Genomic DNA, 22712 nt, shown 5'->3' with positions numbered 1-22712 from the left:
GTCTGATCATTTTATTCGAAAATAATTTATTCTTTCAGGATATTTTCAAGTGACTTGAGAATGGCTAATCCATCAACTACTTTCTTGATTATGAACCAAAACAATATTTTAAGTTCCGACAAAGCCAACTCCAGAGACGAGAAAAGCAGCCGCTTGCATGAATAGATAGATATATAACAATGTGTTCCCATAGGCAAGTCCATAGCAGGCACAACACAATATGTATATCCCCATCATCATCTCCTTCGAGTTTACTCTGCCAACCAAACAAACTTTCTTTTTACCCATTTGTATCAATTATATCATATATGTCTAGTGCATTAGTAATGCAGCATTACTAAAACATCTGAATTGCTTTTGATTAGTTACCTTTCGAAACACCCAATTCGAGATTTTCCAACTTGAGGGAGTAACTTAGTCTTGAGAGCATCTCCAAATTTTTCAGTGACAACCCACTCGTTCACTCTTCCTCCTTCAAGTATGCCGATGAAAGTTCCCTTTGTCCGGTGCATAGACATTACGTTTTCAAACAAGATCCAAAATATCACGAGGTAGAATGATCTACAAATTAAACCGGATAATTCATATATAGTAAAGGATACAACTAGGTACGTAATATATATATATATATATATAACGATCAAAATGAATTAGAAAGTGTATTGCCAACCTTGGTGTTGCAATGACGATGAATAGAGTGATGATAGAGGGAATGTAGAAAGTTGACCAAGCTGGAATGTTGACTTCGGGGAAGAAGACGCTCGTAGGAAGAATAACGCAATAGAAGAAGAAAGTGAAGGAGTGGACTATAATCTTCCGTAAGAAAAAGAAGCTGTAGATCAGATACAACCTCTTCCAAATCGTCACTCTCTGCCCATTATTACATATAGATTTGTTGCTTAAGGTTAGATGTCTACTCTTGTAGTTTATTTGTTTATATAACAAATGAAAATAATCAATGTTTGATATGACTTGGTTTAACTCACCCTAACCAAATAACATTAGATTCAACCAAACCGATCTCCTAACCCATCAGATTAGCAAATTGAGTTTAGCATCAGAATCACTTAATTTTAATTAAAAAGGAAAAAAAACCAATCCACATATCGAGAGGGCCAATCAATAAAATAGAAAAATGTACGTCAGCCTCACATCACATGGCCTATTTGTCTCTCGTAGTAACATGATGGACAAAAGAAAACAAAGTAGTTGAGGAACGTGAGACAAAAAATAGTGGGCACGTGTGTGTTTGTCACGATGAAATCAATAAGATTGGGAAAAGGACCTTATTGCGAATAATCTCCACAATCATTTTCCTGAAGAGATTGGCTGGACCACAAGACCATCGATGTTGCTGGAATCTAAAGGCCTTAAATTTGCTTGGTAGCTCGCTTTTCACCTACAAACTCAGTGTGCATACATACATAATGTAATGATAATTACTTTGATAGACAACATGTGTGTACATCAATAATTCTATATAGATATCATTGCACATCAAGACGAGAGTGTAACTTAATGGGTACTAGCTATTCATTTTAATGAGTAAAGTTAAGATGCGATAAGGTTTGTGATTCATTGATGATGCGAGGTAATTAGGTTTATATTATATTACAAATTATAATGGTTAGGGACAGAATCGAATACCGCGAGGTTATTAAAGAAGACAAATTTCCAGCCGAGAAGACTGGCACGAACAGCCAAGTCCATGTCCTCTACGGTGGTTCGGTCATTCCATCCTCCAGCTTCTTCCATCGCAGCCATTCTCCATACACCCGCTGTTCCTGAAAGAGATACCAATTTTGTGTATATATTTAATAAAGATGGAGAAATTAAACATGAAATAATATTTAAATGTGTTGATAGGGAAAATGCACCATTGAAGCTAAAGAAGGCATGTCTAATGAATCCAGATTCTTGCTCTGCCATAAAGTGGTAGTTGAGGGACATCTCTTGCATCCTTGTCATCAAGCACTTGTTTGCGTTCACTGCGATCGATGAACCCCACACACAGAATTAATCACTCAACGTGAAAGTAGACTTTTGTTTAGGATTCTTACACTTAAACATATAAAGGACCGAAAATATGATGTCAAAAAAAGGACCTAATGTACATAACATACAAAAGATATAAGTTACTACACACTTCAAATATGTTGAGATAAGAAAAAAAAAAGATTAATTAGAAAATTGTTTTTGAATTATCGAATTAAGAATTATTTAAATTATTAATAATTGTTTTAGGTATTTTAAATTTGGTACCATATATAGTCTACGTACTGAATCTCCATCGGGCTTGAACGAGAGCAACCTCGGGGTTATGAACAAGGAAGGGGACAGAACGTTGAAGGTAATCAGGCTCCGGTTGAAAGTCAGCGTCGAAGATGGCTACGTAGTTGCAAAGCTTCACGTAGCTGTGCTTCATGCCTTGTTTTAGAGCTCCGGCTTTGTACCCATTTCTATTGTCTCTCCTCTCACATTTTATGTTTATACCTTTGCTTTCCCATTTTGCACACTCCGCGTTCACCAGCTCCTACAATACAGATATTTAATTTATAGTAGTTAAGTTACAACTTAGAAGACACATATATGTGTCCAATATATAAATAAATATAAAGAATTTTGGTTAGCAAGTGACCTTGATGGTTTCATCAGTGGAATCATCTAAAACTTGAACAGTTAGACGGTCCAATGGCCATATTAGTCTACATGCAGCACCTATAGATAATTGAAGTACCTGTGGGTTAAGAACATGTCGTTACTCGTTAGTGTATTAGGAATCTCACATCATTAAGTACAACCTAATCGTAAAAAAAAAAAAGAATCGTTATATTAATTATCCAACTAGTTTTGAAATTAATCTTATCATGTCTATTTTAGAATATAAAGTGCTCGTAGATATACCTCTTTTTCGTTGTACATTGGGATTTGTACGAGGACCATCGGGTAGGTTTCATGTCCAAGCTCAATGTCTTCCAGCATTGGCTCCCATTTGTAGACTTTTTCGGGTTTTCGATTAAACAACTTGACGTAGAGTACTACAAGGTTCATGTAAATACCCTCTATGAAAACCAAGAGGGAGAGAATCAAACAGAGAGCCACCAAACACTTGAATATTGGAACTATAAGTAAGCTCCTCAATTGTCTCCCCCAGCTCGTGTCGATGCTTATCCTCACACCATTAATTATGGATGATGCTTCAATCCTCTTGGGAACTCCAGCTGCATCTTCAGAATTCCGTCCATGGAACTTCTCATGCATATATAGATAGACAAAACAAATGAATAAAGAAAATAACTTTCAAAGCAAAGAAACAGAGGAGTGCATGATAGAGAGGATGATGGCTTAATTACCAGTAAAGAGATGAGGGCAAGACATGAATCATGTAAGAAGATGATGAGAGGCTTTAGAAACATGGGTCTAGATTAGTGACCAAACTAACTAACGTCAGGAGAGATTCTGATTCAAAGGTGCATTGCATCTAATTAGTATTTAAGCACAATGTTGTTTATTTATTTTATTTACTCTTTATTTTATTGTTTTCGTTAGAGATTTTTTTTGTTTTGGTCCTAGACTTGTCGTTTACGTTAATAGTGTAACACCATGTCCATTAGTAAACTTTTGAAAACAGAAATTCTTCCGAATATAATAATACTTTTTTTGGATTTTGTTTTTTTATTTTTTTAATTTGAAAATTATTTTTTTGGACCAATCAGGATGTTCCACGTGTGATGAACTTGGATGAACCTGGGTTTATCAGGTTCGTCGAGAAGAACTTGTGCCATAAACCTCTATCTTTAAAATTATTATTTTATTGAATTTCGTTTTAAAATCTGTGTCATTAACTTTTGATGAACCCTGCTGGACATGCTCTAATGTACGTTGATGATGGCTTGGAGATGCTGGTGACTCACGAGCAGTGTCGCAACTTGAAAACTACACAAGAGAAAAATAACAAACAAAACAAAAAAAGGGGTTTCAATTCCAATCACTAACTTCTTTATCAGTATTTATCACGTGATGCATTTTTGCATTTGTACTGGCTTTTTGATGACATTGACAATGATATCAATAACCACAAAAAAAAAAGGAACTTTACAAATCACACAAGTTCAGAACTAAAGTAGCTTGAGCTAATATGGCTTTGTATTCTATGGGATTATTGGGCCCTAGCTTGGTCCGCTAAGCCTTTTTCAGTTATAATAAGATAAAAAATAACTAAATGGCTTCGCCCGGGTTCGAACCGGAGACCTTCAGTGTGTTAGACTGACGTGATAACCAACTACACCACGAAACCTTTTGTTTATTGCCGTTATAAAAAATATTTATCGAAGTCTGGTCGAACCGAATAAATTTTGGTTGAGAGTTTGAACCGTATCTGATGTCCGAACCGACCGCCCTAACTTGAGACCACCTGAGGCAGACCAAAACCCGGCTTAAACCCATTGAGTTCGGCTTCCTTCTTCCCCACTGCGAAAAAGAGCTCACTGACAATTTCGCACCCGGTTTCGTAGCAATTTATCTCAAGATTCACGTCCTTGTGCTTGGTAAGATGTTAATTTCGACACTTCGAACTAGTTTTTTGCTCAAACCTTGCTATATAGTAGCTTAGTGTTTCTCTGTTTGATTTCGATGCATTCGTGAGTATCCTTTTGCGCCAGAAGCTCTCGAGTGTCCTGGAGATTTTTTTTTTTTAGATAAACGCTTCAATTATAGATACACAGTTTAAGAAATTCTCGATTGTAGATATATTACCACTTTACCAGTAACAACGAATATCTAGCGGTTGAATCATCAGGATTATAATTTATTTCATAGTGAACAAAAGTTTTGATTTTTTATCACTTGGATTTCGCGTTTTTGAATCTTATCTATCTGTCTCTCTGGAGTTGACTAAAGTTGCGTTCTTTTTGTTTTTTTCCATAAATCTCAGTGTTGGGGTAACTACATTGTAATGAATTGCCTCTCTCATGCTCGTTCATACATCTCCCTGGGACTGCTTAAGAGATCCAGCTTTGTCAGCTACCAAAATCCGTGGAATCAATGCATCTTTTCAATATCCTGTTTAAAGCCTGCAGGTGTGAGTGCACTTGGACTGTCTAGCGTTCACTGTTATTCCTCGAGATCAAAGGCTGCTAAACCAAAAATGTCAACTGCTGTTTCTGTTGCGGATAAAGAGAAAAACGCCTTTTTTGTTGTTCGGAAGGGTGACGTTATTGGGATTTATAAAGATTTGAATGATTGTCAGGCTCAAGTTGGATCATCGGTGAATACACTTTTGCATTACAATCTGTTTTTGTATGTATATACTTTCTTTAGGATGGGAATATAAATAGCCTTCCTTTTTGAACTGGCAGGTGTTTGATCCTCCGGTTAGTGTTTATAAGGGATACTCGTTGTCTAAAGACGCAGAGGCATATCTTTCTTCTGTTGGGATTAAGAACCCACTTTACAGCTTTGGAGCTTCAGACTTAAAAGATGGTATGTTTGGCGCTCTCACACCTTGTCTTTTCCAGGTAAGATAACATTGTGGTCTTCACACACAGTGTTTCGCTTCTTTTTTTTTCTGATTATGTTTTCTGTGTAGAATATCTGCAGCTGCCGTGATTGGTCTTGTGGGATTTTGAACTGAATGGGGTTATTAACTATCTCTCTTTATATTTCTCCTTTAGGAGCCAACTTCTTCTAAAGTCAAAGTATCTAAAGAAAAGGATACCTCAGAGATGAAGTCAAAAGATATAACTAAAGATAGTGAAAAAGTAAGTTGTAAGAACAAAGGTTTTGGTTTGAAGAAATAGCTGAAATTAAGTGATTTTATGAGACAAAACGACTTAAGCTATGAGCTTGAGTATTCATTTTTCTCAGGATATTCCTTCAGCGTCCACGTCATTGGAAAAGCACGATCAGCTGGAGCCATCTGCTGATACATTAGACGTGAGTTGTGGTTATGATTGTATTCATCATTTATTCATATGGACTGGATGCAGAATGTTTAGCTCAAGTTGGTCTGTCTCTCTTTCCCATCTTGTGGTAGGAAACATGCATTATTGAGTTTGACGGTGCATCAAAGGGAAATCCCGGTCTCGCTGGCGCGGGAGCTGTACTGAAAACTGAGGACGGAAGCTTGGTATGAATCCTTTTGAATCACGGTTATTAGACGATCCAGTTCTGTATCTAAATATCATTTTTCTGAAAAACAGATTTGTAAAGTGCGTCAAGGTTTGGGAATTGCCACAAACAATGCAGCAGAATATCACGGATTAATCCTAGGATTGAAGCATGCTATTGAGAGAGGTTACAGGAAAATTAAAGTGAAAGGTGACTCCAAGCTGATCTGTATGCAGGTTCGTCAATGAAATTCATGTTTCTTTGTGCAATTAGGTAACTTAGTCTTTTCTCTTCTGACTTTCTCAATGCTTTCTGAGAACAACAGCTTAAAGGTCAATGGAATGTAAACAGCGAGGTACTCAAGAATCTGCACAGGGAAGCAAAACAACTGAGAGACAAATGTATCTCTTTCGAGATCAGTCATGTACTAAGGGTATGTTTTTATGTGCATCTCTCTCTGTAAGTAGATGATATCACTGCCTTGTGCTTGATAGCAAAATTACTACAAACGTTTTTCTAATGCAAATGTCTTACTATTGTAGAATCTGAACTCTGCTGCGGATGAACAAGCAAACTTGGCTGCTCGTCTTTCCGGTTAGACAACCTAGTCTCCCTTTTCTCTGCATTTTTCTATATTAGATCAAAGCTGATACAGAAAAAACTAACCAAAATTTATCCTGCATATATACAGAAGGAGAAATTGAAGTGGCGTGAAGGCTTTATACATATTCTCAGGGTCTAATGCTCAAATTTTGGGTTTAGTTTTTCTTGCAAATTTATTATTTGTCTTTAGTTTTTTACTGTAATTTGTTTTTAATAGCGTCTAGTGAAAATGAGAATAAAGAAAATAACAGGCTTAGATTGTCATCAATATGGCCCAATAGTATGATATTATGAGCCCATTTATATTTTCTTGAACCTTTCTCCCCGACTTGGAGCTCAAGCAAAGCACAGTTCTTCGTTGAAAGCCTGTAATTGTTTCTTTACCGAGAAATTGTAAACTTTTTTTTTTCTTCTTTTGAACAAAAATGCTAAGAGGATTTCTAGAATGTTGAGGAGGACGCTTCGGATTTTGAAACCCAGGTCTATCCTGGAAGGTTCTCTCCACCGTCGATCGGTTTCTTACTCTACTCCGTCGCCGAGATTGTCTTCCGGAGCTATTTCCCTTACGACGGCTGGTGCGGCGGATATTGGCGCCGATGAGGCTATTGCGTACTCGGACCCAACTGAATCGCCGACTGCGACGCCGGTGATGATCCCCGGTCAACTTCAGCCACGAGTCGTCGTGTACGACGGAGTCTGTCATCTTTGCCATGGAGGTATAAATACAATGCTTTCTTAAGTTAAGTATCGTTTAGAGGTTTATTGATCGATTCTGTCTTTTGATCTGGTCTCCTTTTGATGAAATGATTCGGTTATAGCTGTTTTGGGTTGGGATAATTCGATTTTCCAGTTTTGTTCTACGAAAATGGGGAAAACAGATTCGGAGGTCTTTTTATTCCTTCGCAATCGCATTGGATAACTTGGAAACTGGAATGAATAATGTTGGGGAAAATCTGGGTTCAGTAGAAAGAAAGTTTGCAGCTTCGTTAATTCGTTGTCCTTGTCGCATTGATTGACTTGAATCAGAGATAGTGATAACGAAAATGAGATCCCTAAAAGGGAAAATGTGTTTGGAATCATTGTTGTAGATAACTTGAGTTCTCTAAGCACGACTCTGTTCTGTTTTTTGGGGTATTTCTTCAATCGAATTGTTAGTTTGTAGCTGAATAACATTGTTCAATGTAGGTGTGAAGTGGATAATCAAAGCGGATAAGCACAGAAAGATAAAGTTTTGTTGCCTTCAGTCTAAAGCCGCTGAGCCCTATCTAACAGTGAGTGGAGTCACTAAGGAAGATGTTCAGAAGCGATTTCTCTTTGTTGAAGGTCTCGGGTCATACCATCAGGCATCAACCGGTACGTAAATCTTGTTTTGGCACAATTGCTTAGAGAAATCTCACAGTTAAAAAGAGTTGCGTAAGAATTAGCTGTGACACTGCAAATTCTGATGTACTTCTAATTTTCCACTAGAAGCACCGAGATGAACTCGCTCTAGTTATGTATGCCAAGCTGATTAGTTCTTGTAGATGGATTTAGTCGGTTGAGTGAAGTATAAGATGTTGAAATGGATGAATAAGCTTAAAGACTGCTTATGTCCTTTGATGTTATATTCTTGAGTTCTTGCCTTGTGCTTACGTAGTGACTTCTTATGATTGGAGTTCATGATCAACATGTTTTCCTTAAACCCAAATCTCTTGAACAAAGCCATGGATTGATCTTTTAATTGTGTATCTTTTGATTCTGCAGCTGCACTTCGAGTGGTATCGTACTTGCCTCTGCCATACTCCGCACTGAACGCTTTCTCCATAGTTCCCACTCCTCTGAGAGACTCGGTGTATGACTATGTGGCGAACCATCGTTATGACTGGTTTGGAAAAGCTGAGGATTGCTTGGTTCTCAAAGACAAAGAGCTGCTGGAGCGATTTATAGACCGAGAAGAATTCATTGATCGATACTTGTGACGACCCTTGTACCGATTTAGAGTCTGCATATACTGTATAAGTATAAGGGAATATGGTTAGAGTTAACTTTTCCAGGGACCAAAGCTTACGGTTTGTGTTACTTTTCTGAACAGTGATCATATCAAAGAGACAAAGACTAACCCTTCCAAAGCTAAGCCGCATAATCTTCGTTGCTACTTGTAAATTACACGTCTGACAAATTCCAGTATCCAAACCCTCGAACAGTCCTAAGATTCCAAATTGATAACTCTCGAACAGTCCTTTAAATTAAAGTTAGCTATATGTGGACAAAAAACTCAATTAACTTGCATGAACTCGGAAGCTAAGTTGGTATTATGAGAAAAACCATTTTAGGTTAAACAATTTCTATATATATTTAAAAATTGAGACTGGTTAATGCTGGGTCCACTCTTGAGCGGAAACCCTCCAAAAATAGGCGTATGCCACTTAGCGTGGAGAGCACACGGTATTCTTTAGTAAAAGGCGAAAGAATAGTTCGCTTTGAGCTCACCACATGGCTGCGTGTTTTATTAAGTGCAGAGTGAAGTCTACTTATACTACATTTTCAGCTACCAAGCTCTCTCAGCTTTCCGATGTGGGATGCTGAAATGATTTTAAAAGACTTGTGGGCTGTATGTAAACACTGGGCCTGTTGGCTGTATTTACCTAAGTTATTCAATCACAACTGTTTTATTGAATCATAATCTCAATACAACTTAAAACAACAACAAACAAACAAAGGCACATACTGCTATTTGGAAAATTTAATCAAATTTCATCATCACTACGTTTCTTCTAAAACTCCTCACAAAATTCGTTAATGCCCAGTTCAGAGTTTCCTCCTTCACCCATTGCATTGAGTTTAAAACAGTTTTATAGATATCTTAACTTATTGATATAGTTTTGTGTTACGTAACTAGGTAAGGAGGACTGAGGACAAACTAGAAATTATACCCAAAAATCTATATATGTGACTTTAATTGAGCACCCTTTATGATTATGGGATTTTCGGATGGGTTTAGTCTGGTTGAAATCTCCCAATGTTGCATGTGGTTCAAAAAGAGACAATAGGATCCGTGGCCAAAGTTTGTATCTCGTCCCAGAGATACTGCCTCCAATACATAGAATCAACAACATATACGAAGGAAACAAGCTCCTCTAAATTGGTGTTAGGAAGCTGAACTATGCTTAAGTGATCTTCTGGGCAGATTTATAATAGATTTGTGTTAGGTTACTAAACACTAAACAGTAATCACAAAAGACTAAACATCCAAAGATAATTACCTAATCCAGCACATTCTTCGTTGCTACTTCTAAACTACGTCCGGCAAATCTAAGTATTTAACGCTTAGAAATTCTGGGCATTACCACGAATCCTAATTGACAAATTTTTAAACAGCCAATCTACAAATCAGAAAGACCGCAAATGCTTTACATCTTTGACAATGATAAGATAACCAAGATTTCCACACAAATGACATCAATTAAACTTTAAGCGTTCATTCAAAAAAAAAAAAAAAAAAAAAGCGAATGCACTATAAGATAATGAACTTGTAAAATGAGTTAGTTTCAATTTCGACAAATAACAATTTTACTAGTAAATGCTGGGTCCACTCGAAAGCAGAAACCCTCCAAAAATAGGCGTATGCCACTTAGCGTGGAGAACACACGGTATTCTTTAGTAAAAGGCGAAAGAATAGTTCGCTATGTGTTCACCACATGGCTGCGTGCTTCTATTCAGTGAAGAGTGAAGTCCATTTATATTGCATTTCTCACTATCAAAGTCTCTCAGCTTTCCGATGTGGGACTTTTAAGCTAACAGCTATCAAGGTCTCTTACCTTTTTTATTTATATTATTGTATTAAAAAGGCCTTGCGGTTTGGTTATTATTACTAGCCCACGTACAGGACCTCTAATCTTTTTTATGGTTTTCTTCGATCGAGGATGTTTTAATTTTTAAGTACCTTTAGCACCCAAAAAAAGAAAAAAACTTTCAAGTATCCAAATGAATTCATTCATGATTGATAACAATAATCAGAGGCTTGTTTGAGATAGGAGTTTGAAGATGTGGTTATAGTCTATAGTCTATAATCTATAGACACATGTCAATGCGAGTGCACTCCAAATCACGGATCAAGTGTACGTAGTAGAGCACAGAGAGAAAAGTCTATCATTATCAACGTTTTTAATGTATTGCGTGGTTTTATTTGACATACTACATCAAACTCACAATTGGTTTCTTCATTACTGAAATGCTCTTAAACAACAACAAAACACAAAAATTACATTCCGTGATTTACAAATCCCAATATCATTACCTCAATGTTTCCTTCCCTAAACTCTCCACAAACTCGTTAATGCTCCGATCAGAGCTTCCTCCTTCCCTCATTGCCTTCACAGCCAAATCTCTCCACTTCTTAGAACTCTCTCTAATCTTCACACTACTCTCTCCTTCCATCACTCCTTTCAAACACCTAACCACCTCCTCGCTCTTCACAACTCCTTCCCCACCTTTCTCCTTCGCTCTAAACCCAACTTTCCAAACTTCCTCCACGAACTTAGCATCACACATCTGATCACTCCACTGCGGCACACCGACCATAGGAACCCCCAAACTCAACCCTTCCAAAGTCGAGTTCCAACCACAGTGTGTCAAAAAGCAACCTATAGATTCATGTGCTAAAACCTCAAGCTGGTTACACCAAGAAACCAGCAAGGCTCTGTCTTTGGTCGATTCCACAAACCCTTCAGGCAATTTCGTGATATGAGCTTCTTTGATCACCCAAATGAAGTTCAAGTTCGATTCTTGCAGAGCAATTGCTATCTCAGCGAGCTGCTTCTCAAAGAGGATCCCAAAGGAACCAAACGAAACAAACGCTACTGACTGTGTTGGCTTAGTGGCGAGCCACTCCATACATTCCTCTGAGAGTGGTTTCATTAAGCTCGAGCCATAGCCTTCATCGTCTATTATCCGCTCGTCGAGGTATGCCGAAGGAATCATCGGTCCGATCAAAGTTGCCTTCATTGCCTCTGATTCTCCAATTCCACAATCCTAATATCAAACACAGCCAAATTCCAGTTCCAAATTGAGAAACTACATCAAATCTTGAAATCGAGTGTATATGATTTAGACTCTTCTTACTTGTGTTTCCAAGCCGTGGAAGCCGTTGACGAAAAGCCAATCGGCGTTTTCATGGTTAGGGAACTGATTCAGAAGAACCTTCCCATGCTCCGCGTGGCTCAGCCAGTGGCGTCCGACGAAGGAAGGCAGCTCGTCGTAGCTCAGCGTCGGCAAGCCACGGACTAAAAACGGCGCCGAATCGGGATCTGCGGGGAGAGGAAAACCTCCGGTGGAGAATTTACGGAGCACAGAGCAGACGGTGAGGTTGTTGGTGAAGAAAGCAGAAGCTGAGATCGAGTTAGATCTGGCGACGTCGAGTCCCCACGGAAGAAACGAGTCGTAGACCAAGGAATCGACTGGGGAATCGGTGGATTTGAGTTTCTCGATCACGCGGGTTAGGGTTTCGGAGCCGTGAAGCTTGAAGGATTCCGAGTAGGTGTCGATGCTGAAACCGGGAATAGCTATGGGGATGAAGTCGAATCCGTCGGAGATTGGTTCGACGGAGACTAATGGAGTGGAGATGGAGGAGGCGGTGTAGGTAGTGGTGGCGATTGTGACTTTGACGCCTTTGGAGACGAGACGTTTAGCGAATTGAACCATAGGGTTAAGGTGGCCTTGAACTGGGTAAGGTAATATCACGACGTGGCCTTTGCATTTGTTCGCTGTTTCCGCCATTGTAGCTCAAATGAAGCAGAGGCTTTTGATTTTCTGTTTGTTTTTTTCAGTTATAAGCTCTTTGATGGCTTATATAATTGAACGCGCATTATTCACGTTTCGCGTTGGTGGCACCTAACTATATGTAGTTGGAGAATTATTCTCTCTTAAACTTTGCTAAATGAAAAAGTGTAAATAAAAAAATACTACTAAGAAACGAAGAAAATTAGTATATCTTTGTTTTTTCTTTAAGATCTTCTAGTGTAAATTTGGAAAACGAAAAATGACAAACTATTCAATGGTTCTTGACTGATCTCCTACGAGTGGATAGGAGCCTTACAAAATTGAAGCTGTCATCAAATAGTGTGTGTGATAGCCATAGGTATTACAACTTCAAGAATCAAGATGAAACAACAAATCTATTTGGTTTACATGAGAGTCGTTGGAGAGTTTCTACTCTCCATCTTAAAACTGTATTAGTCTGATTTGAGCTATGGTTTTTATTTATAAAGAAAGAAAGAATCAGTTTTATGTTCATTTTGTGACAAAGTCAATGGATTTGACCCAAATGGTTGCAGGATGACTAGTTAGCTTTTGTTTTATAAATGAATGAATCAAAAAGTTTTGTTTGGAGTTCTTTCTCACTCGTTAACTTCCAGAGAGGAATAGCAACATTGGTCTTCTAGCGCGGGAATGCTCATGATAAAAAATTTACTTTTCTTATATAAAAAAAAAGGAATTACAAAATTCTCTTATATTGGTTTTGAGCTTCATTTAGACAGATTTCTCCTTCATTTTGCTAAAAATTGTGGAGACTAAAAAAGGGTTTTACAATTTGGTAAAATATCGTTTTTCTGTTTCTCCTTGAAACTCTCTCTTCCTTGGATTATCACAAACAAAAACCTCCGTTTCAAAATTAACAGATCAACAAAACTAAGCTAAAAAGAACACACGCACACAACCAAAATAAAAAATAAAAAATAAGAAAAGAGAAAATCAACCAATAAGAAGAGAATTTGAATTCAGCGGTAAAATACGAAAACATTTAAAAAAAAAAAAAAAAAAAAAAAAATCCCTCTTCATCGATGAAATCTTGTGGGTTACGTTGTCTGTTTATTCTCCTGTCGTTTCCATTTCTCCTCCAAGCCAACCTCTCGCCTGATTATTACAGCAAAACATGCCCTGAATTCGACCAAACCCTAGTCCAAATCGTCACCGAGAAACAAATCGCTGCTCCAACAACAGCCGCCGGAACACTCCGTCTCTTTTTCCACGACTGTATGGTCGACGGCTGCGACGCCTCGATTCTCGTCGCTTCTACTCCCCGTAAAACCTCCGAACGCGACGCCGACATCAACCGATCTCTCCCCGGAGACGCATTCGACCTAATCACTCGGATCAAAACCGCCGTCGAGCTCAAATGCCCCAACGTCGTTTCATGCTCCGACATCCTCGTCGGAGCTACGCGCAGCCTCGTCTCCATGGTCGGAGGTCCTAAAATCAATGTCAAATTCGGTCGTAAAGACAGTCTCGTCTCCGATATGAATCGCGTCGAAAGAAAACTAGCTCGGCCTAATATGACCATGGATCACATCATCTCGATCTTCGAGTCCAGTGACTTGACCGTACAAGAGATGGTGGCTCTCGTCGGAGCACACACGATCGGTTTCTCTCACTGCAAAGAGTTCGCGAGCCGAATCTTCGACGGCGAAAACCAGTCCGGTTCTCCGGAAGGGATGAATCCGAAATACGCGGCGGAGCTGAGGAAGCTTTGCGCGAATTACACAAAGGACGAAGAGATGTCTGCGTTTAATGACGTTTTTACCCCTGGGAAATTCGACAACATGTATTACAGGAACTTGAAGCACGGTTACGGGTTGCTTGCGTCGGATCACGCGATCGCGTTTGATAACAGGACGCGATCGTTGGTGGATCTCTACGCGGCGAATGAAACGGCGTTCTTCGACGCGTTTGCGAAGGCGATGGTGAAGGTTAGCGAGCAGAAGGTGAAGACGGAGAAGCATGGAGAGGTTCGAAGGCGGTGCGATCAATACAATGACTACAAGGGGTAAATTAGGAGTTAATTACCTCTTAAACACACAGACAAAACACTACTATTATATTGGTAGTGTTGATTTTATTTATCATTCATGTTTCATCAAATGGCCTGAGATTGTTGTGTTGCTAAACGTTTATTGACTGAAATTGTATCAATCATCACCCATTAAGGTGGAAACAAATCTTTCTTGAATTCTTTTTGGTGCCAGTGAATATGTGTGAATGTTTTTGTATGTTAATTTGCTAACTCTAATAACTACGGTTGCACAAACTTTTCATCTTTGTGACCATCTCTCAAATTTGATTCCGAATTGAAATGAAAATGAACATAAATCATTCTCTTCTATAGAGAACAACTTTCTGAAATACAATAATTATCAAGGTAAATTGTTATCCATCAGGTTAATGTCTATAGAGAACAACTTTCTGAAATACAAATGGACTTCTAGTAACCGGCCCATTAACCATCAAGTTAATTTCTCATGACCCATTAGGGTTTCTGATACATTAGTTATGTAATGTATATATACACTGCTTATGGAAATAATAAGATTAGAGTTTTTTCCCTTAATACGTTATCAGCACGAATCTCAACTTCAAACGATCATATCTCTCAAAATACAAGGAGTTAGAAGGCGATCTACATATCATTTTGAAGCCCTGGAAGAGAAGAATCTAGTGGTGAAAACCGCTCCTCAATCCGACACCAGACGCGCCCTCAAGACTCAAAACAATCGGCGCTGTCCCACCTTAGCGGGTGATTCTTTCCAAGCGGTGGTTCCTCCATTGTAGCAGCTGTTCGTCCTCCCTTCTAGCCATCATTCTCAGGAGTTTCCAGTAGATATCTGTGGTCTTTAGCTCCCAGATCATAAGCCGGTCAGAAATCCATTTGGCGAAAAGATATGCAAGACAATATGGATATCATTATGGATAGTGGATCGAGCCACACCATTCTAAAAGACAAGAATTACTTCATAAATTTAGTAATCAAAACCGCAACACATTAGCACTATAGCGGGTAGTTCGAGCCTAATAGAGGGCCATGGCCAAGCTAATGTGCTGTTATCAAATGGCACATATCTAGACATCTCTGATGCCTTATACTCACCCAGTTCTAAGAGAAACCTATTGAGTTTCAAAGACATAAGATTGAATGGTTTCCATATCGAAACTCAGGATGAAGGGAACAAAGAGTTTTTAATTATCACTAAAATGATAAATGACCATAAACAAGTTTTTGAAACTATACCCGCCGTATCTACTGGCATTTACCATGCTAAAGTCAATATGATTGAGGCTAATGCTGCTATCAAAACACGGTTTTTAGATTACACTATTTGGCATGATCGCCTGGATCATCCCGGTGCGAACATGATGCGTAAATTAGTCCAGAATTCTAAAGGGCACAGCCTTAAACCAAATGGTATTTTCCCTCAGCACCTTAAGTGCACAGCTTGCTCACAAGGGAAACTGATTACCCGACCTTCACCAGTCAAAGTGTCTAAAGAGACCTTGAACTTTCTGGAAAGAATCCAAGGAGACATATGTGGACCAATTCACCCACCTTGTGGGACATTCAGATATTTCATGGTCCTCATTGACGCATCGACCCGCTGGTCGCATGTCTGTCTGCTCTCTTCTAGGAACCAGGCTTTTGCTAGGTTATTGGCCCAAATCATCAGATTACGAGCCCATTTTCCAGACTTCCCATTAAAGACTATACGTCTTGATAATGCTGGTGAATTCACTTCCCAAGCGTTTAATGAATATTGTATGTCCATGGGGGTAAGTGTTGAACATCCCGTTCCACATGTCCATACACAAAATGGATTAGCTGAATCCTTCATTAAACGAATTCAATGGGTTGCTAGACCATTACTCATGAGATCACAACTCCCGGTCTCAGCTTGGGGACACGCAGTCTTACATGCCGCTGAACTAATACGCATACGACCATCTAGTGAGCATAAATATTCACCATCCCAATTGCTAACGGGTCATGAGCCAGACGTCTCCCATATTAAAACATTTGGGTGTTCAGTCTATGTACCCATTGCACCACCACAGAGGACTAAAATGGGACCTCAAAGGAGGATGGGAATATATGTTGATTTTGATTCTCCCACCATCATAAAATATCTCGAGCCAACTACAGGAGATCTGTTTAAAGCCAGATATGCAGATTGCCGATTTGATGAATCGGTATATCCTAGATTAGGTGGTGAGACAGACAAGCTGGTAAAAGAACTTTCATGGAATCAAACATCCACACAATGGCAAGATCCTCGGACTCTAGAATGTGATTCAGAGGTCCAAAGAATTATACATTTACAAAAGCTAGCTAATCAATTGCCAGATTTCTTTGCTGACCCGAACAAAGTTACCAAATCGTACATACCAGCTTGTAATGCACCAGTACGAATAGATGTCCCCTCAGGGAAAAGTCAAGTTGCTACAGAGTCTGACGCACGTAAGAAACGTGGCAGACCACCAGGTTCCAAAGATAAGAATCCCCGGAAATCAAAGAAAGGTGCAATGATTGAAACCGGGATTCAAGAGAACACGGATACAGCCTCAGCTGATACTTACCCTATCGAACCATCTCAAGAGGTTTGGGACGCCAAAACTCAAGGTTCTGAAGGGATTAATAATAATGAGATCTCAATCAATTATATCATATTCGGTTCTCTATGGAACAGAAAAGATGTCGACATCAATGAAACTTTTGCATACAAGGTAGCACTTGAGATTGCGCACACGCAAGAGGATCTAGAACCCACGTCTATAATTGAGTGCACTCGTAGATCAGATTGGCTGAAACGGAAAGAAGCCATAAACGTGGAGTTGAATAGTTTAAAGAAACGGAATGTGTTTGGTCCGATCTTAAGGACACCATTCGATGTTAAACCAGTGGGAAACAAATGGGTCTTTGTGCGTAAAAGAAACGAACTCGGCGAAGTCGTTAGACACAAGGCACGCCTTGTAGCACAAGGATTCTCACAGAGACCCGGAATCGATTATGAGGAGACTTATTCTCCAGTGGTGGATGCAACTACATTTCGATTCCTCATAAGTCTGGCCATAAGAGAAAACTTAGATTTGCGGTTAATGGATGTTGTAACCGCATATCTTTATGGACCACTGGACAGTGAAATCTATATGAGATTACCAGATGGTATTGAGCTCAAAGATAAGCATGCATCTCGTGATAAACACTGCATTAGGCTGAACAAAACCTTATATGGACTGAAACAAAGCGGACGTATGTGGTATAACCGGTTAAGCGAATATCTCATCAGAGAAGGCTACGAAAACGATCCGATCAGTCCATGCATCTTCATCAGAAAATATCAAAACAAAGGATTTGTAATCATAGCAGTATACGTGGATGACTTGAACATCCTCGGAACATCTGGTGAAATCGCCCAAACAGTTGAATGCTTAAAAGCTGAGTTTGAAATGAAAGACCTAGGCAAAACTAAATTCTGTTTGGGATTACAACTTGAGTACGTCAATGACGGAATCCTTGTGCATCAATTGGCATACACTGAAAAGGTACTCAAGAGATTCAATATGGACCAGGCCCACCCATTGACCAGCCCAATGGTTGTGAGGAGCCTTGGATTGGATAGTGATCCATTCGGTCCAAAGAAGGACGATGAAGAAATCCTCGGTCCTGAAATGCCATACCTCAGTGCCATAGGAGCATTAATGTACTTGGCTAGTCACACTAGACCAGACATCTGCTTTGCCGTGAGCCTCTTAGCTCGCTTTAGTTCGTGTCCAACTCAAAGGCACTAGAACGGTATTAAGCACATCCTTAGATACCTTCAAGGTACTATGGACTTGGGATTATTTTATTCTAACCATAACAAGGATGGTCTAGTTGGTTTTGCTGATGCAGGATATTTGTCAGATCCGCAATGTGCCCGATCTCAAACCGGTTATGTTTTCACGCATGGAGGAACAGCCATATCTTGGAGATCCATGAAGCAGACTATTGCCGCTACCTCATCCAACCATGCGGAAATCTTGGCCATTCACGAAGCTAGTAGAGAGTGTGTTTGGTTGCGGTCCATGACTCAGCATATCCGATCAGATTGTGGTATGGACGAAGATAAGGAACCTACGGTGATGTATGAAGACAATGCAGCTTGTATCGCTCAACTCAAGGACGGCTACATCAAAGGTGACCGGACGAAGCATATTCTGCCCAAATTCTTCTTCACTCATGAGCTACAGAAGGATGGTCAGGTCAAGGTTCAGCAAGTCCGATCAAGCAAAAATTCAGCCGATCTATTCACTAAATCATTACCGACTTCTACACTCCGGAAGCTCATTCATCAGATAGGAATGCGTAGACTTAGAGATCTACAGTGATGCCTAAACCAGGGGGGAGTAATGCGTGCTGTACTCTTTTTCCTTCACCATGGTTTTTCCCACTGGGTTTTCCTGGTAAGGTTTTAATGAGGCAACGTTCCCCAGCGCATTATAAAGATCCCGATTTTGTGACAGGCACGGTTACCTTGTCCAAAGGGGAGTGTTATAAATAAATGGATTTCTAGTAACCGGCCCATTAACCATCAAGTTAATGTCTCATGGCCCATTAGAGTTTCTGATACATTAGTTATGTAATGTATATATACATTGCTTATGGAAATAATAAGATTAGAGTTTTTTCCCTTAATAGATTAAATAGTAATGATGAGTTGACAAGGAAAGATAGCAAATGATTTACAGATACACCGATCCCTAAGGTAAGGGAGAAAAATAATGCATAAGAAAATGAAACAACAGATAAGAAACTAACAAGGTTTTTTCTTGTCCAATTTCAAATGTAAATTGTACCATCTGCTTTTCTTCTTAAGCGTCTCAGACTTATCACAAGTACTTGGTTTCTTGTTCCTCTGTCTGCTGCTTTCTTCCTCTTGCTCCTCTTCATCTTCTTCCTGTTCAGTTGGAGCAGGCGCCTCAGCCGCTGCCTTCTTGAACGAGCTCTTTCTCAGCCTATTCTTGCTCGAGCTTCGCTTCATCACTGGAGCCGTCGTGTAGGCTGAGTGAATTTCGTTTCTCTGCTTTAAGAGCTCATCGATCTGTGAAAAAAACAACATAATCATCAAACTTTAATCTCAGTACTTAAAGGCAAACTTAGACATAAAATTCGGTCTCTTTTGAATTCTGTGTACTCAGTCATGACCACATCTTCTCTCATTTTTTTATAAATGGTTGTATGAGATTTTCAAATGAATAAAGACTAACCGATTGCATTTCCTGAGCGTATCTACTGGTCATATCGGTGAATTGCACGAGAACTTCCCTGTACTCTGTCTCAAACTTTGCAAGTTCTGCCCTTTTAGTGAGGATCTGAGCTTCTACAGACCTAAGGTCTTCTTTTTCTTGAGCAAAAGAGGCAGCACAAAGAACTTGGATTGTGTAGTTCACGCTTTTGAAAAAATTATCACCTGAAAAAGGAACATGTCACTGGATCAATCGAGTCCTGAATACAACCAGATATAAAAGGGAGAAGAGAGGTGAATTTGTAATCAGATTACAAGCCGAGAAAACTGACCATAGACAGCAAAGACATGAGTACCGGCCTTTAGCTCAGTAACTTCACATTGCTGAAATCCATCAAGCTTTTTAAAAAAGGCAGATTCTGGATCCTTTGCTTGCGCCATCTAGAGCAATAAAAATCAAGTCACGTCGGGAAAAAAGTGTGAGAAAATAAGAAAATCATCCCGCAGAACGTAGTGACAATTATTAAGGAAAATCGTGAAGTGAACCTACCGAATTATTTGTGTGATCCAACCGGTAGACAGGGAAACCAAGAAAGTACATTCCAGCAGATGTTATCTTGCCAGTTCTTTTGCTGTCCTCCTGTTCAGTGTTCAGAGTACAAGAAGAAACAAAGCATTTAAATTAGTATTATTATTACATTCAAAACCACATTCGTTGCATTGGTATATAAAAACCTACTGGTAAAAGACCGCTTTTTCACTTCAATTAATAAAACCATTACCTGCAGGGCTAAGCTCAATCCGCTATTGGCTTCTTGATCAAAATACAGTAACTGCACACGCAGACGCACACGTTAGTTATCAATACTTGGCATGTCCATATCAGTTTGATGGGAAAAGTCTCTGCCGAGCCAACCTTGAATTTGCTTTTGCTAGATGATTCTACTCTGCAGACCAACCCAGAACTTACTTCCTCTTCTGTTATTGTAACAGCATAAAAGTGTGCACATTGCTTTTCAACCTGTAAGAACCATAACACAAATGAGACTTATATGGAGATATTACACAAACGCAATCATAGCCAGACATCGGCTACAATAGCTCACCTTTTTAGTTACAGCTTGCCCAAGTAAAAGAGGATCAACTGAAACTCTGCCATTAAGAGCCTCCTCCAAGATAGTTGCAGATACAGATGTTTTTATCGGCACACCAAGTTTGCTATTTCGTTGGGAATTTCAGAACACATACTCAGCTTGCTTTTAATAAATCTATGTCCAGCTATATAAAAAAGGGCCACAGAGAACGAACAGAAGTCCACATTAAAATAAACCAACCTAAACAAAGCTGCAAACACAGTATTGACAGCTCCCAAACTTGAGAGATCCAGCTCCAGCTCTTGGCTTTCTGCTTCAACAGCCTGTGAAAGAGAAGCGTTTTGCAATTAGCAAAGTCTGAAATTTGATGCTGGCACACATTAGCTGCTGGAAGAATTTTGAGGCATATCACACATCAAGAACGCCCCTCAGAGAACAACAGTATTTCTAGAGACAAGGATCCTAGAATTTCTTGAACCCCATCTTAACCTCAATTAATAGCATGATATCTATGATTACACAGAAGACAAGGAACCATAATTCCTGCCTCACGTAGAGGTCAGAGTAAATCTACAATACCACAACACAAACGAATCTCACCTCAAAGCCAGCTGTATCATACTGACGGCGTTTCTCCGGGTCAGACAAGATGTTGTAGGAAAACGTGACCTCCTTAAACATGTCGGCTGCAATCGGATCATTTGCAGTCTTATCAGGATGGTACCTGAAACACTTAACATTAATTTTGGAACAAAGCTAAAACAGAGATAAGCAGCCACGAGGAGAAAATGTTTCTGCAGAGGATGTGTATCCTACAAAGCCGTGAGTAAATCACAGATTAACAAGCAGCCATTAACTGGTTGCCAAACTTTATTGGTAAATTCAACTGAAGAGTCTTCTCTGTAGCCTAATCTGATTCAATTTAAGCGTCTTCTTTGTAGCCTAACCTTCTTCTACTTAGATTTTTCAGAGATTTGATATTCACAGTGTCTTTCCTTAAAACAAGCTTGAAATTTTCCGTCCCTAGATTGACGCAGCTTTTCAATTTGCTAGTTCAAAGATGAAAACGAACGAGACCTTAGAGACCAATACACTTACTTGAGAGCCATTTTCCGGTAGGCGCTCTTAATTTCCTGATCCGTTGAGTTCCTCAAGACGCCTAAAACCTCGTAAGGGTCCCGGCGAAGCTGCTTCTCGGCATCCTTCTTCTCCGACTTGGATCTATGAGCTGGCATTTTTTTCCGCTACAAACCGGAATTACAAAAGAAAACCTCACAAGAAACCTTTAGAATCCCACTTCTAACGAAAGAATCTCAGGATGCTCAGAGAGGTAATCTATCTTCTCGATTTCTCCTTCATTTCTGCAATTCTTTCCGAGAAAATTCGAACTGGAAAGCAGCTAACAAACCCTAGATGACGCCGGAAGAGAACCGCCACTTCTCTCTATCTCTCCGAGCCGGATCCTAGAGAGATAAGCCTGAACTGTCAAAGGAGAAATCGGAGGGGGAAATTTTAGGTGAGAGAAATAGTTTGGTTTTCGCAAGAGAGATGAAGATTTTTTTTTTTTTTTTTAAAAAACTCTCTGGATTTTCACTACAGTACGCTGTTCGGCGCGTGATATCGGCGCGTGGGACGCTGGATTTTATGGCCGCAGGTTATTTCTTGTTTTGGCATCTTTTTGGGGGGCGCGTAGTGATCACGCGGAGCAAGACGGTAGGTTTCCAGATAAAATTAACACTTGATTAATTGTTAATTAATAAATTAAAAGTTATCAATTAATAATTATTAATTATCCAACTCATATGAGTAAGACCCTTTATTTTAAAATCATTTTCCTCAAATGTATGTTTCTGTTTGGGTTTGGTTTTGTTACAACGTA

At 39.3% G+C, this 22712-nt stretch overlaps 6 protein-coding genes and 3 non-coding genes across 9 annotated transcripts; 3 read left to right on the top strand and 6 right to left on the bottom strand.

Annotated features, from left to right (window-relative positions):
- Window positions 1-18: 18 nt before the first annotated feature.
- Window positions 19-3477, bottom strand: LOC18992560 (probable mannan synthase 10). The gene is made up of 10 exons (XM_006415969.2): window positions 3354-3477; window positions 2905-3249; window positions 2639-2737; window positions 2281-2533; window positions 1878-1988; window positions 1648-1784; window positions 1286-1399; window positions 671-870; window positions 370-561; window positions 19-256 (listed from the first exon to the last, which is right to left on the bottom strand). The coding sequence occupies exons 1-10, from the start codon at window positions 3414-3416 to the stop codon at window positions 109-111; spliced, it is 1662 nt and encodes a 553-aa protein (XP_006416032.1). The 5' UTR covers window positions 3417-3477; the 3' UTR covers window positions 19-108.
- Window positions 3478-4223: 746 nt separating this feature from the next.
- TRNAV-AAC lies at window positions 4224-4297 on the bottom strand. The gene has a single exon. It is a non-coding gene; the product is annotated as a tRNA-Val (tRNA).
- Window positions 4298-4424: 127 nt separating this feature from the next.
- On the top strand, window positions 4425-7047 carry LOC18992559. The gene is made up of 10 exons (XM_006415968.2): window positions 4425-4547; window positions 4934-5266; window positions 5358-5516; window positions 5673-5759; window positions 5866-5934; window positions 6035-6127; window positions 6201-6344; window positions 6434-6541; window positions 6651-6702; window positions 6800-7047. The coding sequence occupies exons 2-10, from the start codon at window positions 4955-4957 to the stop codon at window positions 6820-6822; spliced, it is 1047 nt and encodes a 348-aa protein (XP_006416031.1). The 5' UTR covers window positions 4425-4547; window positions 4934-4954; the 3' UTR covers window positions 6823-7047.
- On the top strand, window positions 7043-8835 carry LOC18992558 (uncharacterized protein YuxK). The gene is made up of 3 exons (XM_006415967.2): window positions 7043-7427; window positions 7897-8064; window positions 8455-8835. The coding sequence occupies exons 1-3, from the start codon at window positions 7157-7159 to the stop codon at window positions 8667-8669; spliced, it is 654 nt and encodes a 217-aa protein (XP_006416030.1). The 5' UTR covers window positions 7043-7156; the 3' UTR covers window positions 8670-8835.
- A 237-nt stretch (window positions 8836-9072) lies between these two features.
- Window positions 9073-9189, bottom strand: LOC112084217. The gene has a single exon (XR_002898175.1). It is a non-coding gene; the product is annotated as a U5 spliceosomal RNA (small nuclear RNA).
- Window positions 9190-10277: 1088 nt separating this feature from the next.
- Window positions 10278-10394, bottom strand: LOC112084216. The gene has a single exon (XR_002898174.1). It is a non-coding gene; the product is annotated as a U5 spliceosomal RNA (small nuclear RNA).
- A 431-nt stretch (window positions 10395-10825) lies between these two features.
- LOC18992557 (UDP-glycosyltransferase 74B1) lies at window positions 10826-12501 on the bottom strand. The gene is made up of 2 exons (XM_006415966.2): window positions 11812-12501; window positions 10826-11721 (listed from the first exon to the last, which is right to left on the bottom strand). The coding sequence occupies exons 1-2, from the start codon at window positions 12463-12465 to the stop codon at window positions 10984-10986; spliced, it is 1392 nt and encodes a 463-aa protein (XP_006416029.1). The 5' UTR covers window positions 12466-12501; the 3' UTR covers window positions 10826-10983.
- Window positions 12502-13529: 1028 nt separating this feature from the next.
- LOC18992556 (peroxidase 6) lies at window positions 13530-14541 on the top strand. Its single transcript, XM_006415965.2, has one exon. It carries the CDS (start codon window positions 13530-13532, stop codon window positions 14514-14516), a length of 987 nt encoding a protein of 328 aa, XP_006416028.1. The 3' UTR covers window positions 14517-14541.
- Window positions 14542-19176: 4635 nt separating this feature from the next.
- On the bottom strand, window positions 19177-22378 carry LOC18992555 (chaperone protein dnaJ 16). The gene is made up of 10 exons (XM_006415964.2): window positions 21932-22378; window positions 21434-21557; window positions 21074-21156; window positions 20846-20957; window positions 20656-20760; window positions 20522-20572; window positions 20290-20379; window positions 20072-20180; window positions 19762-19964; window positions 19177-19595 (listed from the first exon to the last, which is right to left on the bottom strand). The coding sequence occupies exons 1-10, from the start codon at window positions 22066-22068 to the stop codon at window positions 19308-19310; spliced, it is 1302 nt and encodes a 433-aa protein (XP_006416027.1). The 5' UTR covers window positions 22069-22378; the 3' UTR covers window positions 19177-19307.
- Window positions 22379-22712: the final 334 nt, after the last annotated feature.

Source organism: Eutrema salsugineum, unplaced genomic scaffold, assembly GCF_000478725.1.
Source record: "Eutrema salsugineum unplaced genomic scaffold, Eutsalg1_0 scaffold_5, whole genome shotgun sequence".
NCBI lineage: Eukaryota > Viridiplantae > Streptophyta > Magnoliopsida > Brassicales > Brassicaceae > Eutrema > Eutrema salsugineum.
This window is presented reverse-complemented; position numbering and strand designations above follow the sequence as displayed.